The sequence below is a fragment of the Mytilus californianus genome, unplaced genomic scaffold, assembly GCF_021869535.1.
Source record: "Mytilus californianus isolate M0D057914Y unplaced genomic scaffold, xbMytCali1.0.p SCAF_3, whole genome shotgun sequence".
NCBI lineage: Eukaryota > Metazoa > Mollusca > Bivalvia > Mytilida > Mytilidae > Mytilus > Mytilus californianus.
Genome location: NW_026262679.1, coordinates 78,413,925 through 78,430,085, shown reverse-complemented (window position 1 = coordinate 78,430,085; position 16,161 = coordinate 78,413,925). Strand labels below are relative to the sequence as shown.

General features: G+C 31.8%; 1 protein-coding gene across 1 annotated transcript; it reads left to right on the top strand.

Annotated features, from left to right (window-relative positions):
- The first annotated feature begins 32 nt into the window (after positions 1-32).
- LOC127735124 (uncharacterized) lies at positions 33-15,634 on the top strand. The gene is made up of 11 exons (XM_052245206.1): positions 33-186; positions 3,321-3,399; positions 4,344-4,607; positions 5,441-5,590; positions 6,247-6,436; positions 8,116-9,400; positions 9,817-10,038; positions 10,685-10,780; positions 11,442-12,709; positions 13,788-13,825; positions 14,345-15,634. Exons 1-9 carry the CDS (start codon positions 169-171, stop codon positions 11,883-11,885), a joined length of 2,748 nt encoding a protein of 915 aa, XP_052101166.1. The 5' UTR covers positions 33-168; the 3' UTR covers positions 11,886-12,709; positions 13,788-13,825; positions 14,345-15,634.
- Positions 15,635-16,161: the final 527 nt, after the last annotated feature.

Genomic DNA, 16,161 nt, shown 5'->3' with positions numbered 1-16,161 from the left:
TATCATATATTACAAAAAAGTCTGGGGCTGTACGTCCCATTGGTTGCTTGGATCATGTGATATTGCTACTGCTGCAGAGCATCTTTGTCGGCCATTGTTGCTTCACATTGGGGTCACAACAATTCTACAGTTGATTCTATTTAATATAAGAATATTTTTAGCAGGGTTATGAGTAATTCAGTGAAAGTAAGTTAGCTTGCCAACTGAAATGCAGCAATAAGTGCTTAAACAGTGTGTCTTGCGGGTTTTTTAACTTCATAACATAGACCCTCCACCTTTATTGCTTTAAAAAAAACATCGAGACACAACCGAAGATGTGCGTACAATACTCGTCAATAGCTTGTCATACCTATTACAAAAGTCATTACAAATTGTAAACATCTGAAGGTTTCATATGTACCCAGGTTTTAATAAGGTCCCACGCTCCGCACGTGCATCATATATGGCCTTAAACTTAACTAAAGTTACGAATAAGTCGTTCCTGGTATAAACGAAAGCATACACTGGATAACTTCTTAGTCTTAAGTTGTGCACTTGACAAAAACTTGGGAACACTACATTAAAAAGCTGAACAAACGATGGAAGTCTATTACAAATTAGGATCAATAAGTGGACCACCATTTAATTTTTTTTTTTGGGGGGTGGGGGAGGGGGGGGTGAAAATTATTTAAAAAAAGATTAACATAGATTTGGTAAGAGCTAAAACTTAATGAGCTTTCACAGTACAGGATGAATAATCTGCTACAACATGCAGTAAACAATTGTGGACAATGTTTTAACATATTAAACTGAATATGATTTTTCAATTTACAAAGAAATCCAGAATTTATCCTTCTAGTCTATGTTCAGAAATTCCTTCATACATTGGCAAAATACAACTTGTTACACTGACCGCTTAACTTCACAAAATGTCAGTTCAAGTATGTTCAGGATTGTTATTCTGCAGGATAGTCTAGAAATAATTTATGTTCCGTAGGTACCAATTCTCGATTCATTAGAATGGTTTTATGGTTGTATTTATTTACATGTACCTCCTGTAACAAGGCCATTGCCACCAATGTGCTTTTTAGACCCAACTTTAATATCATATATGTTTTTAGTTTGTTAATAATTTATAAACTTACATTTTTTTATTATTAAGATCTTGTTAAAGAAAGACAGTGAAACTGTACATGTATGTAAGGTATTTAGGCTAACATTTCATAGTTTTCAATTGATTTATATTAATATATTTTTTTAGGGATTTTGCCTTTTTACTGTGTGCTATATGCAATTTCAAGCAATTCCAAACATACTTTTGTTTAAAAAATCATTAAGATGCAGCAAAATTTGGGTAATTATCTTCAATTCATTCGGATCTATCTACACAACTGTAGCTACAAAATGTATTATAGATTTATCATTACGGTCCTTATGATATATTTTGACAATATATGTCCGTAGATACAAATGAAATTCAGACCACAAGCATGTGACAAGCATGGCAAGGCAGGGAAATACCTCCTTAGCAGTTGTCATACACAAATGCTTTTAAAAGAAATAAAAAGATATAGATAGATATAAGAAGATATGGTATGAGTGCCAATGAGACAACTCTCCATCAAAGTCACAATTTGTAAAAGTAAACAATTATAGATCAAAAGTACAGGTTTCGACACAGAGACGTTGCTCACACCGAACAGCAAGCTATAAAGGGCCCCAAAAAAGACCAGTGTCAGCCATTCAAACTTGGAAATCTAATTATAAAAAACAAGAATCACTACTGAACCACATCAACAAACAACAACCACTGAACATTAGGTTCCTGACTTTGAAAATTGAATTAAAAAAAAACATGACACGACCCTTCACTTCTCCCTATGGTAAATATAAAGAAGAAGATGTGGTATGATTGCCATGAATGAGACTACTCTCCACAAGAGATCAAATGACACAGATATTAACAACTATAGGTCATTGTACGGCTTTCAACAATGAGCAAAGCCCATACCGCATAGTCAGCTATAAAAGGCCCAGAAATGACAAATGTAAAACAATTCAAACGAGAAAACTAACAGCCTAGTTTATGTTCAAAAAATGATGAACGAAAAACAAATATGTAACACATTAACAAACGACAACCCCTGAATTACAGGCTCCTGACTTGGGACCGGCACATACATACATATAGTCTCTCTTTTTGGCTGTAATTCTGAAGTGTGGGGACCCACAAAGTTATTGTCTAATATTTTATTTAACTAATTCACAATTATTAATATCACAAAGCACAGATCAAGTTCAAATTTAGGTGGCATCACTTTTACTTTTTTGGGGTTATGTCCCTGTATAATGTTGTATGCATGTGGTGCATCACATATGTACTATCGACATATTGTCTATTTTTTTTTTTTTAAGTTTACATGATATTTTTACAGAAATTTTCTGAAGAAATCATAACATTGAAATTTTATAAAATATTTTATCAATATTTTTTTTTTTAAATTAACTAAAGTGGGAAGTGGGAAAAGGCAACAGTCAGGATTGAATACCTGGTTCTCAGCTTCATCTAAAAAGCTTAAAATGATCGTTTCATTCCCCTTCCATTTAAGATTATTTGTTTATTTGCATAAACATGATAAAGAGAAAAATAGCAAATCTGGTTGAAATATTGTTTTTAGTTAAAATGGAGTTTTTAACAATACTAAACGTATAGACGTAAGAGGAAATATAACACCATTATCCATATCTATTTTTCAACAATCATATCTTTTAATTTATTATAACAAAGTTTAAACATTTTGCATCAATCTGACTGAAAAAAGGGAACATTAAATTTTCAATGGGGTGCCTAAACTCTAGTAATTCCTAACCCTTTACATAGGAGAAACAATTTACTGTGGTTTTCAAAGTTTTCTTAAAGTTTCATCAAGATCTAATGGGTTCTTTTTTAAATTCCTATCAGTTGAACAATAAAATGATGTACATGTGCAGTAAAACATTTTCTGTATTTCATTTAAATAAACTTGTGCTGCTGTTTGATTTATTTTAATTTTCATCTAAAGATCAGTTACTTGTGTCCAAGTATAATCAGTAATCAATTTAACCCACAAGTGCCTTACTACATGTATAAATATTATGAGTCACACCTTACTAAGGCTTTATTTTGGTTCTTTATTTAGAAGTTAGTGAATAATGTCAGCAGCTTGGCTATGATAAGTTATTATGTGGCATAACAAATGCTTATGACCTTTTGGGCCGTAAGCTGGAATTATACAGATACATGTACACAATGTAGTAAGAAAATTTTCATTTTTAAATTTAATTTTTTGTTTATTTGATAGGAAACTTTTGGAGTACATTCATCTAGACCAGAATTAGCATGTCCATCATCTTCAGTTTTGCAACAGTTAGAAGACAGAGGTAATTCATGAATAACATAAATTGTAGAAATATATTTGCAGTATTTTCAATTGTTATTATGCCCCCACCGTAGCGGTGGGGGCATTAAGTTTTACCCTTGTCCGTCTGTACGTACGTACGTCCGTCCGTACGTCCCAAAATTGGTTTCCGTTCTCTAACTTGAGTTTGCCTCAACCAAATGTTATGAAACTTATACACAATGCTTATGACCACAAAACACAGATCAAGTTTGAATTTTGGTGGCGTCACTTCAACCGTTCTAGAGTTATGCCCCTTTATAAATGGAAAAATTGCAAAATTTTAAGTTTCCGTTCTCTAACTTAAGTTTGCCTCAACCAAATGTTATGAAACTTATACACAATGCTTATTACCACAAAACACAGATCAAGTTTGAATTTTGGTGGCGTCACTTTAACCGTTCTAGAGTTATGCCCTTTATAAGTGGAAAAATTGCAAAATTTTTAGTTTCCGTTCTCTAATTTAAGTTTACCTCAACTAAATGTTATGAAACTTATACACAATGCTTATTACCACAAAACTCAGATCAAGTTCAAATTTGGGTAGCGTCACTTTTACCGTTCTTCAGTTATGTCCCTTAGCTTTATAACTATATGATATGCAAGCGGGGGCATCATCTGTGTCCACATGTGGACACTATCCACATTTATTTTAATATTGATAGCATTGATATATATTTGTTAAACTCAAAACAAAAAAGATAAACAATATTATTTCTGAGTAAAATCAGCACAAAAACTTATTGAATTGACATGTCAATGTTCTACATGATATATGGTAAACAAACACATCATCTATCAATTATTTTAAATGGTTTTATTATTGCAAAAATCTTTACATTTTTTAAATGAAATACATGTTGCATCTAGGTAAAAATCTATTGTTACAACTAATAAGTAAACTGTATAAATCAAAATTCATTGTAGAATGGAAAGTCAGCTTAAAGAAGAATTTAGAAATTGCCTCAAGAGTTGTGTATCTAGAAGGAAAATGTTCGGAATCTTTGGCCAGTGCTAACTACACTTCACCAGAAACACCGTTTTTATTTCAGTTAGAGAAAACTATGTTAGATCTGTCATCACCCTCCCTTACTGATGGAGAATTTTACTGCTCCTTCTTTAAGCTTGATGATGTTTACTACTGCAGATTTTTTGAGAGTGGAGTTCTTCAGGGATATTTCTTATCTGAGGGTATGCTTTATATCTACCATGTAAATTCATAACAGTGGTCTACACAATTGTCCTTAGTTTTTTCCCATTGAAAAAAAACTTTTACATTTTTATATTGTTTTCATATTCCTAATATATCTATGTTATAACATTATTTGAGTAAGATGTGCAATTAATCTAAAAATAAAAAGGAATTAAACATTCACTAAAGTATAAACTATTCATTATATGATTAATCATGGTCCTTAGCCACACAACTCATGATTATCATGTTTTTCAGGTATTCTTATTTTTTAAGGAAACAGTAAACTCATATATATCCCTTCAGTTCTAGAGCAGTTTTTCACTATTATCACTATACAATCAAATGCCTCTAAAAATGTTAACACATCATGAAGATTTATTACAGGTCCTGTTAACATACCATGATTGTGAATAAGGAAATCTATAAAAAAAAATGTATTTACTTCATGAAGCCAAAGAACAATTAAATTTTATCTGAAATTAAGATATAATTACCCTTATCATATTCATGTTCAGTGTTTATAGTTAATAAAACTTATAATTACAGTCTTCACGATGAACTGCTAAATCTACAGGCCCGGAGCTCAATTTTTGAAAATTTTTAGTTAGATTCTGTTGGCTTGTAGATATGATTTTTACAGGCCCGAGAGCAATATTACAAGCCTGGGCTGCCACTCAGCGTGAAGACTGTAATTATATATCAGTATGTCAAATATCAGTAACCTTTAGCATTATTTCAATATGTGAAAAATATGTTGTCATATAAGAAAAATATATTTATTCATTCTTGTAACATTTATAGAAATACGTTTCCTATTTTTTGTCACTAGGAATGTCTCAGCTTAAGAATTATTTTGAGGAACATCATTTTGATATAACAAGACTGGTTTGGTTGCAAGTTTCCACTCAAGATGATATTAAGCAGTACCACAGAAGATACACCCTTAAGTTAGAAAGAAAAAGAAGTCATCATTCATTAAGCAAGTTTACTATTTTAAAATATACACTGAATAAATACAGCTGCATTGGACATAATTCCATGTTCAGCATCAAAATTCATCAACTTCATAGATGGTACCAAACTATATAGAAGGAGGAATGGGATAACTGAAACCTAGAAGACAATTTATGATAAATAAAAAATTAAAAGCAATGAGCAAGTAAAACATAAACAGACATACATTATATATGAACAGCATATAAAAAACTTAAAGCTTTTGATAATACAAACAATATCCTGATTTATAAGCTGCTTCCAATAATTTATTTTTTGTATTTTCAAAGAGGATTGTGATTTAAGTAAGAATACAGTCTGCATATGCATGCTCCAATTTAATTTGTGTAAAATGGGGGCTTCAGCAGTTGAGTGGTTTTTGGTGATAATTATCCTGTCAACATTGAGGTTGTACTTGTTGTAAGTTTGAACCCAGCAAGGTGTGTTTAACTCTGATCCTACATAATAAAGCTAATTGGGGCGAGTCAACAACAGCAATCAATCATCTGATAAAAGATATTTCTCTAGTGTATTTTTTCTAGATAATATTCTCATTTAAACAATATTCTGTCCTCATCAGCAGTTACATTGTTTTTTTATAATGCTAGTTTCAAAGAATGAGATTGTTGTTTATTATTGTAGGTAATCCTGGTTCAGATACTGGAAGACGATACGTCAACCTTCTTGAAAGAAATAAAACTAGTATTCTAAATTCACACAGAAAATTGATGGCAAAGGCACAAACCTCAACAGAATCTTGCCAGTTACTAGGAACAGTAGTAAATGTTATCAAACATAACTCGCACAAGGAAAACAATACTCAAAAAGCCAGGTATAATTGAGATCTTCAGAAAGGAAACTTATATTGGTCTTAGTTTTTCTCTAAACAACTGGTTGAAATGAGATATAAATTTATCTTTTTATTCAGTTTGCATTTTTATACGACAGCAAAAATTATAATTTTTTTTGTCGTATATTGGTATCACGTCAGCGTCGTCCGAAGACTGATGATTTCCGGATAATAACTTTAGTATAAGTAAATAGAAATCGATAAAATTTTAACACAAGGTTTATAACCACTATAGGAAGGTTGGGATTGATTTTGGGGGTTTTGGTCCCAACAGTTTAGGAATTATGGGCCAAAAGGGTCCAAAATTAAACTTTGTTTGATTTCATCAAAAATTGAATTATTGGGGTTCTTTGATATGCCGAATCTAACTGTGTTTGAGATTTTTGATATTTGGGCCCCGTTATCAAATTTGTCCATATTGAGGTCTAAAGAGTCCAAAATGAAACTTTGTTTGATTTTAACAAAAATGGAATTCTTGGGGTTCTTTGATATGCTGAATCTGAACATGTACTAAGATTTTTGATTATGGGCCCAGTTTTCAAGTTGGTCCAAATCGGGGTCCAAAATTAAACTTTGTTTGATTTCAACAAAAATTGAATTTATGGGGTTCATTGATATGCTGAATCTAACCATGTATTTAGATTTTTGATATTTGGGCCCCGTTATCAAATTGGTCCACATTGAGGTCTAAAGGGTCCAAAATTGAACTTTATTTGATTTCATCAAAAATTGAATTCTTGGGGTTCTTTGATATGCTGAATCTAACCAAGTATTTAGATTTTGGATATTGGACCATAAAAGGTAAATGTACAATTCAAAATTTTTAAGTTCTTAGACCGTATTCATTCTGTGTCAGAAACCTATGCTGTGTCAACTATTTAATTACAATCCAAATTCAGAGCTGCATCAAGCTTAAGTGTTGTGTCCATACTTGCCCCAACTGTTCAGGGTTCGACCTCTGCGGTCGTATCAAGCTGCGCCCTGCAGAGCATTTTATTCAACTATGTATTCATGAATTTTATTGCAGGAGTAATTGAAGAGAAATATTATTTGTTTGAATGTCTATTTCAGTGTGTAAATGAAATTAAAAAATTGACACTTAGAACCTATTAACTTACCATACTTTTGTTATGCCCCTGCTTTCGGGTGAAAGAAGCATTAAGTGTTACCTTTGACAGTCCATACACAATGATAAAAACCACAGCATGCAGACAATTGCAAAGTATGAGCAGGTGTATTCTTGTCCTCAAACATTCTATTTTATTAATGATGTAATTTAAGCTGTTTTCTCTCCCTTAGGTGAATAGCTTTTAACATGTTTAATAATTCTGAAAATTATGATGCGAGTTTGCATTGGAAAAAAATGAACATCAAAAAGAAATTTAAATACATTTTTGTGTATCAGATAAGAAAAAAAATATATATAATGTATTGTTGTTTATCAGTTTTACACTACATATTTGTTTTTGATATATATATGCTATTAAAGGAGAATCTTTGAGACCAGTTTAACATGTTTAAAAAAAAAAAGATACTTTACAGTTATATTATTTCATATATTAAATATTGTATCTGTAGAATGTTATATTTTCAGTTGTCTGAAATTTTAACCTAAAACATATCTACTGTAATATGATTGAAACTAAATGTTTCTTTTGTAGATTTATCGAAGCTTCGGGAGTCTTTCATCCAATTCTCCATACATGGGAAAATACAATTCAAAACTACCGCTCTAAAGGAGTCCCTGTTGAAAATCCAGAATTTAAATTTATTTTTGATCCACCATCTAGCTCAAAATACACATTGTATGACCAGTGCAAAATTATTTCCTGCTTACCAAATGACCACTATTGGAATGAGGGAACCCATGCTCATGTTGGCTATGGTAGAATGCTATCCGTCCGTGATTCCACTGAGAAATATAAGCCTGCTTCTCTTCGTAATCTGATACTTTACCATCACCGAGAATCCAACTACTCTGCAATATTTCGATTAGTTGACAAGTTTCGTAACCCAGAGTCTTCCCCAGCAAATTCGCACCAGAACATCAATGACGACAACATCAACATTGGGGAAAATATGCAAAATTCTAATCTGAGACAAATAAGACCTAAACGCAAAGCTTTGAATGAAGAGGATATTTTAAGAAACCTTCGAACTGTAAATCCTCTCTTTACAACACACAACAGGGCTTCTGACAATTCCTTGTATGAAAAGTATAAAACAGCACAAATTGAGACTGGAGGTTTATTTTGGCGTGTACACGAGTCCGATACCGATGTCCTCTGTTTGAATGACGTCAACATGACCACTGGATGTTTAATGGAGTCATCTTTTGTTCACATGTCGAGGAGAACTGTTGGGAATGTCAACGTATACCATTGCACATGTACACTGTTTGCAACTTTATTACAGCTCGCAACATTAGATGAACAGCCTGACACAGAAATAGATTCTATTAACATCAAATGCTGCCATATAAGGTATTTCAAAGAAATTATTGAACCCGATTATCCCATCTACTTCAGCACAGAATTTTTTACATCACCAACAAAATCTCAGAAAAGTATAATGTTATCTTTGGCTGCTTTACAAAAACCTGTAATTTTACTTCTGTCTTCTCTTCGAACCAAAAAATTTTCAGTTGTCCCAAACAGTAGTCAAGATTGTAAGTTTGTGAATGTTTCCAGAAACCGTGTATCATGCCAGTCCGGTGAATGTAGTGCCATTTACAGTTTTTCTACTCGGAAAGTCATATACTTGAGCGAAACAAGTAATGTTTGTCCTCATCTGCAAGCAATGAAAGACCACAAAAATTTATGGATGAATGTTAATGATATCGAAGAAGACATTGAAGATGAAGATGAGGAAGCATTTATTGATAATGAGGAAGATGAGAATGATCTGGAGGATACTTATCAACCAGAAACTACTCAAACACAGAGGGTAAGTTAACAACTACAATCATTAAACCAAAGAAGATATCTAATCAATAGACAAGAATGACACTCAACTTTTAATCAAATTGAATTTGCAAACGTTGGAAATAACATGCAATTGCCAACTAAATGCCTTCAACACAAACATTTCCTCGATGGACCAAAAATCACTTAATGAACATAAATACAATAACTGATGCAATTGCCCATAAAGTATGATTTTACTTGACTAGAAAGGTTAAAATCATATTTTCTTTTTAGTGAAAAATATTTTCTTAAACAGTTTTTTGCAATTGTAATACATGTTCTAAAAAAATATGGAGAATAATTCACATCAGGATGTCAGATTTTTCATATAGTGCTGCATACTTTATTTTGTGTGTTATATTATATTTATTAAATATTTTCACATTTTATTTTCAGACAAATTTTTTTAATCCGGCAACAGGACTTTGGGATTTCCCAAGTTTGAGTGAGCACAGACCCAAGGAGGAGGATGATCCAGCCTTACAACGAGCAATTAAAAAAAGATTAGCTGTATTTGATGGTGCCGAAGGAGTTGTTCGAGACACTAAAGGGTATTTGACCGGAAACAATCCACTTGTTCTCTTTCCTCCTGTACTAGAAGATGGATGTCTTTGTGGGGTAATTTTTTTTCTCTATTAAATTTCTACTACAAAATTCTGCCCTAAATGGCACAAATTCTATTAGTGCAAAATATAACAAAATTGGAAAACAAAGGATGTTGGGTTTTCATCCATGACAAAAAAAAACACGAAAAAGCAAAGGAACAGTGCCATTATTGCTGTTCTTTATCTGAAAGTCCCAGTGAGGCCTTCGACACAAACAAACAAAAAATAACAAAAAAATATCATCTCAATGCAAGTTGAAGATGGCCCCTAGCACTGGCTTGAAAGGAATTCTTTGAAAAAATAATTAGTATTTGTAATAAAGACAGACTAGATGTACATTATTGTTTAAGAGTATCTTAACTAACTCAGCTTGTATGGCAAGATATTTACATGTTATTTAGATTTTAGAATGAAATATCTCGCCAGATTATTTTATAGCTAATGAGTTGCATTGTAAAAATTAGTAACCAACAGTTATTAGATTGAACCTTTGTCAGTTTTAAATAAAAAATCGAAAATGTCAGATTGCATGGATATCTCAACATTTTATTTTTTATTTTTCTGCTTAGGGTTTTCATGTCTGATACAATGAATTCTGAAAAATTAATGATGATGCTAAAAGTGAGATTATACATTTTATTTTATGCTTTTAATTAAAGGCTGGCTACTCTGATGATGACCATCCAAATGGGGTATTGACCGAGGTGAAGTACAGGACAGTGGTGTATTTGACTAACGGACCAGCTAGATTTGAAGTGAGAATGCTTTCTAAGTCTTGAGCTATTTAAAATTTAAGAACTATGTGTGCTTACATTTATTTTTAATTATGAACCAGTTTAATGAAATGTATAAGACCAGGATCTTCTTGACAACTTTAAATTGATGTAGATACTACAATATTGAATGTCATTTTTATAATTTGCCTATTTCATTGTTATTCCTAATATCATTCATATCATTGACGAGACAAACATTTACCAGCTAGTGCATATCCAGTGAGGTTATTAATTTCTCAATTTTTAAATTCCAGTGTGGGCCCTATACAAAGTCATTAAAAATTGATTTATTCTGTTTTTGAAGTGTTATATGAATGTGTAGTGTGCAGAATGTCCTACAAAATTGTATTTTAAAAATACTAGTTTATCCGACAAAATGCTCCTGCCAATAGATTCCAAGAAATATTTTATATGACCCTAACCTATATAAATTCACTATTTCTTTTATGCATTAATTAGTATGAACATAGTTATATCAAAAGTTATGATATTTCATTTTAAATAGTATATTTTCTACTCAACTGATGTAGAATTATTATACAGATACTTGAATTCCCTGATGAATCAGAAACAGGTTACATCGATATTATGACTTAAAATTTGTAGAAGAAAAATGCAATTTGCTTTTCATCTTTTTCAGGTATTTGGTAGGAATTGCTTGGCAGGAAATGCAGACTGCCAAGTTCAATATGGTGGATCTTCAGACAGCCTCCATTTTCTTTCAAAGGAAACAGCTGCAGGAGATGAGATTGGCTGGGATTTTGTTGATCATGCATTGAACACTCATGTCACTTTCAGTGCATATTGCAAAATCATGAGCAAAAAATACAGGAGAAATTTTCTTAATTCAGCTAAATTTATGTCCCCTCAAACATTCATTGCTTGGTGGTTTTCATGGAGTAGTAAATTTAAGACTGATTTCAGAAAGCCTTGTTCTATCTGCAAATACAACCCAAAATTCTTAGCATGTGATGGCACTAAAATTGGTATTAGCTTTAAAAATGCAGATACAGATCCAATAGAAAAACCAACTTCAACAGAAAAAATTGACCCATGTCACAGAAGAAATGATCTTGTTTCTTGAATTTCAACAGCCAAGAACAACAGGATGCTATAATAAGAAAATGCAGAGATCACCTTGCATACACATCAAAAAAAGCACTTGGACAATTAAATCAGACATTAGAATTTGAAGAAGAACTCAATAGAAATACACTCCTTATTGAAACAGTTTCTCGTCAGTGTTCCGACATCATGCGCAGATTTGTATGTAATGAGTATCCGGAGTCTGTACAGAAGAAATTAGCAGTCATATTCAAGTTTTTGTCAACAAATCATTCTTTGTCATCCTTAATTCCTTTTCGCTACACAGATCTTTTGGATTCTATTTTGTTGGAATTGAGAACATCTACACAAAACCACAGAATAAATTTAATATCTGATTTTTCTCCTGAAATTCGTGATACTTTATATGCTGCTTTACCTTATGAACAGTCACTTTCTGATGTTATTTCTTTATTTCAGTATCTAGTCTTAAGAATCCAATGTATAAGAGAAAAGAATAAAGAGCCAGCTCCTGCAGTCCGTCAGCCATCTTCATACAATCCTGAAAGATATGGTGCAGCTTACTACTTTACACCCAGTGGAGAGAAGCTTAGAGACATTCCAATTTATACCATGAATGAAAGTGCACATTCAAAGAATTATGATGACCTACCTACTAGGTCTGATGAGCAGTGTAATAAGATATACCCTGAGGTCTCCAGACGTGGTACTACCTACTTATTTCTTTGGTTTGACCCTAAGCACTATGGTCACTGTTATGGTTTTCATATCATTCCAGGATCTGAAGGGAGGAAAGACCCTTTCTCTTCTGCCTATTCATACTTAGAACATGCTCCAGAAGAGGTATTTTATGATTTTTCATGTCAGTTTGAGGAGTACTGTTTGAATAGGGAACCTGGTTTCTGGGAGAATACACGATTTTGGCACGATTTATTTCATGGTTACAGTCACAAATGTCCTTTCTGCTACAAGTCCCAGAGAATTTGTCCATTGCAGGGCTTGAACACAGAGATATGTGAGCAGTTCAACTCATTCATTCAGAAAATCAAATATTCTGCCAGATCTATGTCATTGGGAAAATTTTGCTTTTACCTTCAATACATGATTCATCAGTGGTGTGAAATGAAACGCTCGTCATTTGAACAGAGATGTGATATAGCAGCTGCATATTTAGCCTGAATTGACAACAACAACAAAATAACATTAGATACACCTAATCTGATAATTTATACAAGTTTGTTTTTTCATTGAATTCTGACAATATAAAAATAATGAGATTTGGTATGATTGCCAATGAAAACCAAAGTCCAAGAGCTGTGGATGTTAGCAATTACATTCCACCATATGGCCTTCAACAATAAGAAAAAGTTCTATGGTGTGAACAAAAAGTATATAGTAAGGGCATTTTCATTCATGGCATATTGGTTTGTAAGCAGTAAGGATATACAAAAGGTAAAGTAGAAAAGTATATTGTCATAACAAAGAATTATTTTCAAATAAATATGAGAGAAAAATTATCTTTTGTATAATATGCATCACTGAAGTGTTCAATTAAATGGGGATGATTTTTCAAATATAATGTGACAAAGATCCATATTGATTTTGATATCAGTTTGTTGAATAAAGGTCAAATTTTTTTTTTAAAAAGATGATGCTTCCCAATAAATTAAGAATTTCCAAATTTTTGTGACAGAAATTTGAATATAGAGCAATATTTGGTATCAGTCAATGAGGAACACCTAACAACCCCCTCAAAAAATGAAAGAAAAAATAAAGTATGGTTAATCTCTTCATAAATTGCATCATGTTAAACAAGGAAATTGTTCATGGTTTGATCTAAACCTGTGTTTGATGTTGAGTGGCTTAAATAATTTTCATTTTAAATGTATACTGGCTCTGTTGTTTGGTTGTTCTTTTTCAGGTCAGAAGAACCAGAGAACTATCAATGAATTGTTAAAGGTATATAAATTGATATATTCATCAAAGTCTTTTCAAATGTGTACAGATTTAGAGTATATAACTATAAATAAAAAAGCAAGAACTTTTTATGATTGCTGTATTCTCTATGGCTTTCATCCATCTTGGACAAGTCAAGACCATCATGTCTTAACATTGATTTAGATTAAACATGTACAAACTGTATACAAAATTACCTTTCAACATGAAATCCTCATTTAAGATATCTGAACTTTCCTAGAATATGCATGGTTTACATACCTGTACTCTAATTTATGAATTAACTTTTACATTAATTACTTGTTTAGTTATACATATATCTTATAATATATATGATAAAGGCATAAATTTTATAACAAAAAATCAAAAGGAGTTGCATAGTTATTTTGACTGCTTCTAAACAAAAATTTATCAATCAATGTGTACATTCATTTAATGTAAACATCTAATTTTAAAAAAATTGTGCTCATAAATTCAATAAATTGTCGAATGTTTTCTTAATTTTATTTTGTTTTTTATCAGGATGTGGTCAAGACGAAAGAAGCTGTTGTCTGTCAAGGAGATATTATGTTTTTTATTTTGACTGACAACTTTATTGTTGTTATTGTCATTAAATGGCACAAATGAATTGAAGACTGCAGTTCTATTTATTATTATTTGTTCATATACTATGTTGTATATAAGAACATTTTTAATTATTATTTTTTGAGTCTGCAAATTTATGTATCAGACGCGAGACAGAGTAATCGTACATTCCTATGGTCTGTAATGAAATCTTTTTTTAATGGACTTCAACTTTTTCTATATTAACATGTAACGGATTAAGTATCTTGGAGTGTCTTTATTACCCAACATAAGAAGTAACATGTTGATGAATTTGTATTTTATAATCCTATGAAAGATTTTGATTTTATGTCAAAGAAATGTTATAACCAGTTACCATTGTCAGGTATCCACTTCCAGGAATGTGACTTGCCTATAATATCAAGCTACAAAGTGTTACTAAATATCTATGTTTGAGGTATATGCTTAATCTAAAATAAGGAAATGTGGTATGATTGCCAATGAGAAGTATTCTAAGATGGCAACCAATTCCAATCTATGGAAGACAGGCCCTTTATTTGGGACTTTTATCACAGATTGATTAGGAGTTAACGTGGTTGTGAGCGTGCAACCCTTCCCCTAACATGAGAACAGTAGACTGTGATATAACAACTAAACATCAAAATGGTATGACTCGTTGTATTGGCACAAAGCCCAAAAAACAACTTACAAATGACAAAAGAGTAGCGATGTAGGAGAAAACAAAGGAACTGAAAGCTAGTTCAAAACAGACAACATGTAACGATGATATTTTTAAAAGCATTTTCTTCCAACACTACAGAATATCAAAATACATGAATCTATTTTATTTAAGTTTGTTGAATTTTAAATACCTTCTTCAAAACTATGATCTACAAAATTTAGATAATAGATCGCTTCTTCGTGATAAAGAGGTAGCAATATGAGAAAACCTTGATTCTTTTTTCATTTTCTGTATTTTATTTATAAATAGACATCACTTGGTTTTTTGGCAGTTAATGTTGTCCTCTTTCATTGACCACAATAGCGGCATGATGAGTCCAGGGTCCATTAAGTACAGTTTTTTAATAACAAAGCATATTTATATAAATGTTGGGTTTTTATTTTATTTAAAAGAAAGAAAAATAAAAAGAACCAAGGTATGGAATTTTCTTGATGTGCAGTCACATTTGTAAGCCTATAAATTGATGTATACATATTTCATTCTCCAATAAAATTTCTTTATGCATATCGTTCTTATTGTATCTCTGGCAGTATAACTGTCGAATAGTGTTGCCAATCAAGAATGAGATTTGGTATTAGACAAAAAGGTGTGGAAGTTTGGTCAGTAAATATTATTTACCAGTCACACATATTTACAAACAACAACAAACCAGAGGAGTCAAAGGTTGATGCCAAGTAGTAGGTAAATGAAAGAAAACTCTTTCAGATAAATAGTTCTACTAAGGTATTAAAAAATATGTTCAAAAGATTTTTCAACTGACTCAAAAGATGTGTGACAGAAATCAAAATGATGTGAAATACAATGGTTATGTTTGTACTAAACAAACTGCTGTTGTGCATTACACGATATATTTCCATATAACATATCTATTTACTGATGATGTTTTGCCTTTGAGCGCTTCAGTGACTTCAAATGAAAAAAAAAATGAACTGATGACTGAGTTATATAACGTTCATATACCAATGAGACACAGTTATTCGATGGGTATATACCCTATAAAACTTTCATACACCAATGATACAGTTATTCGATG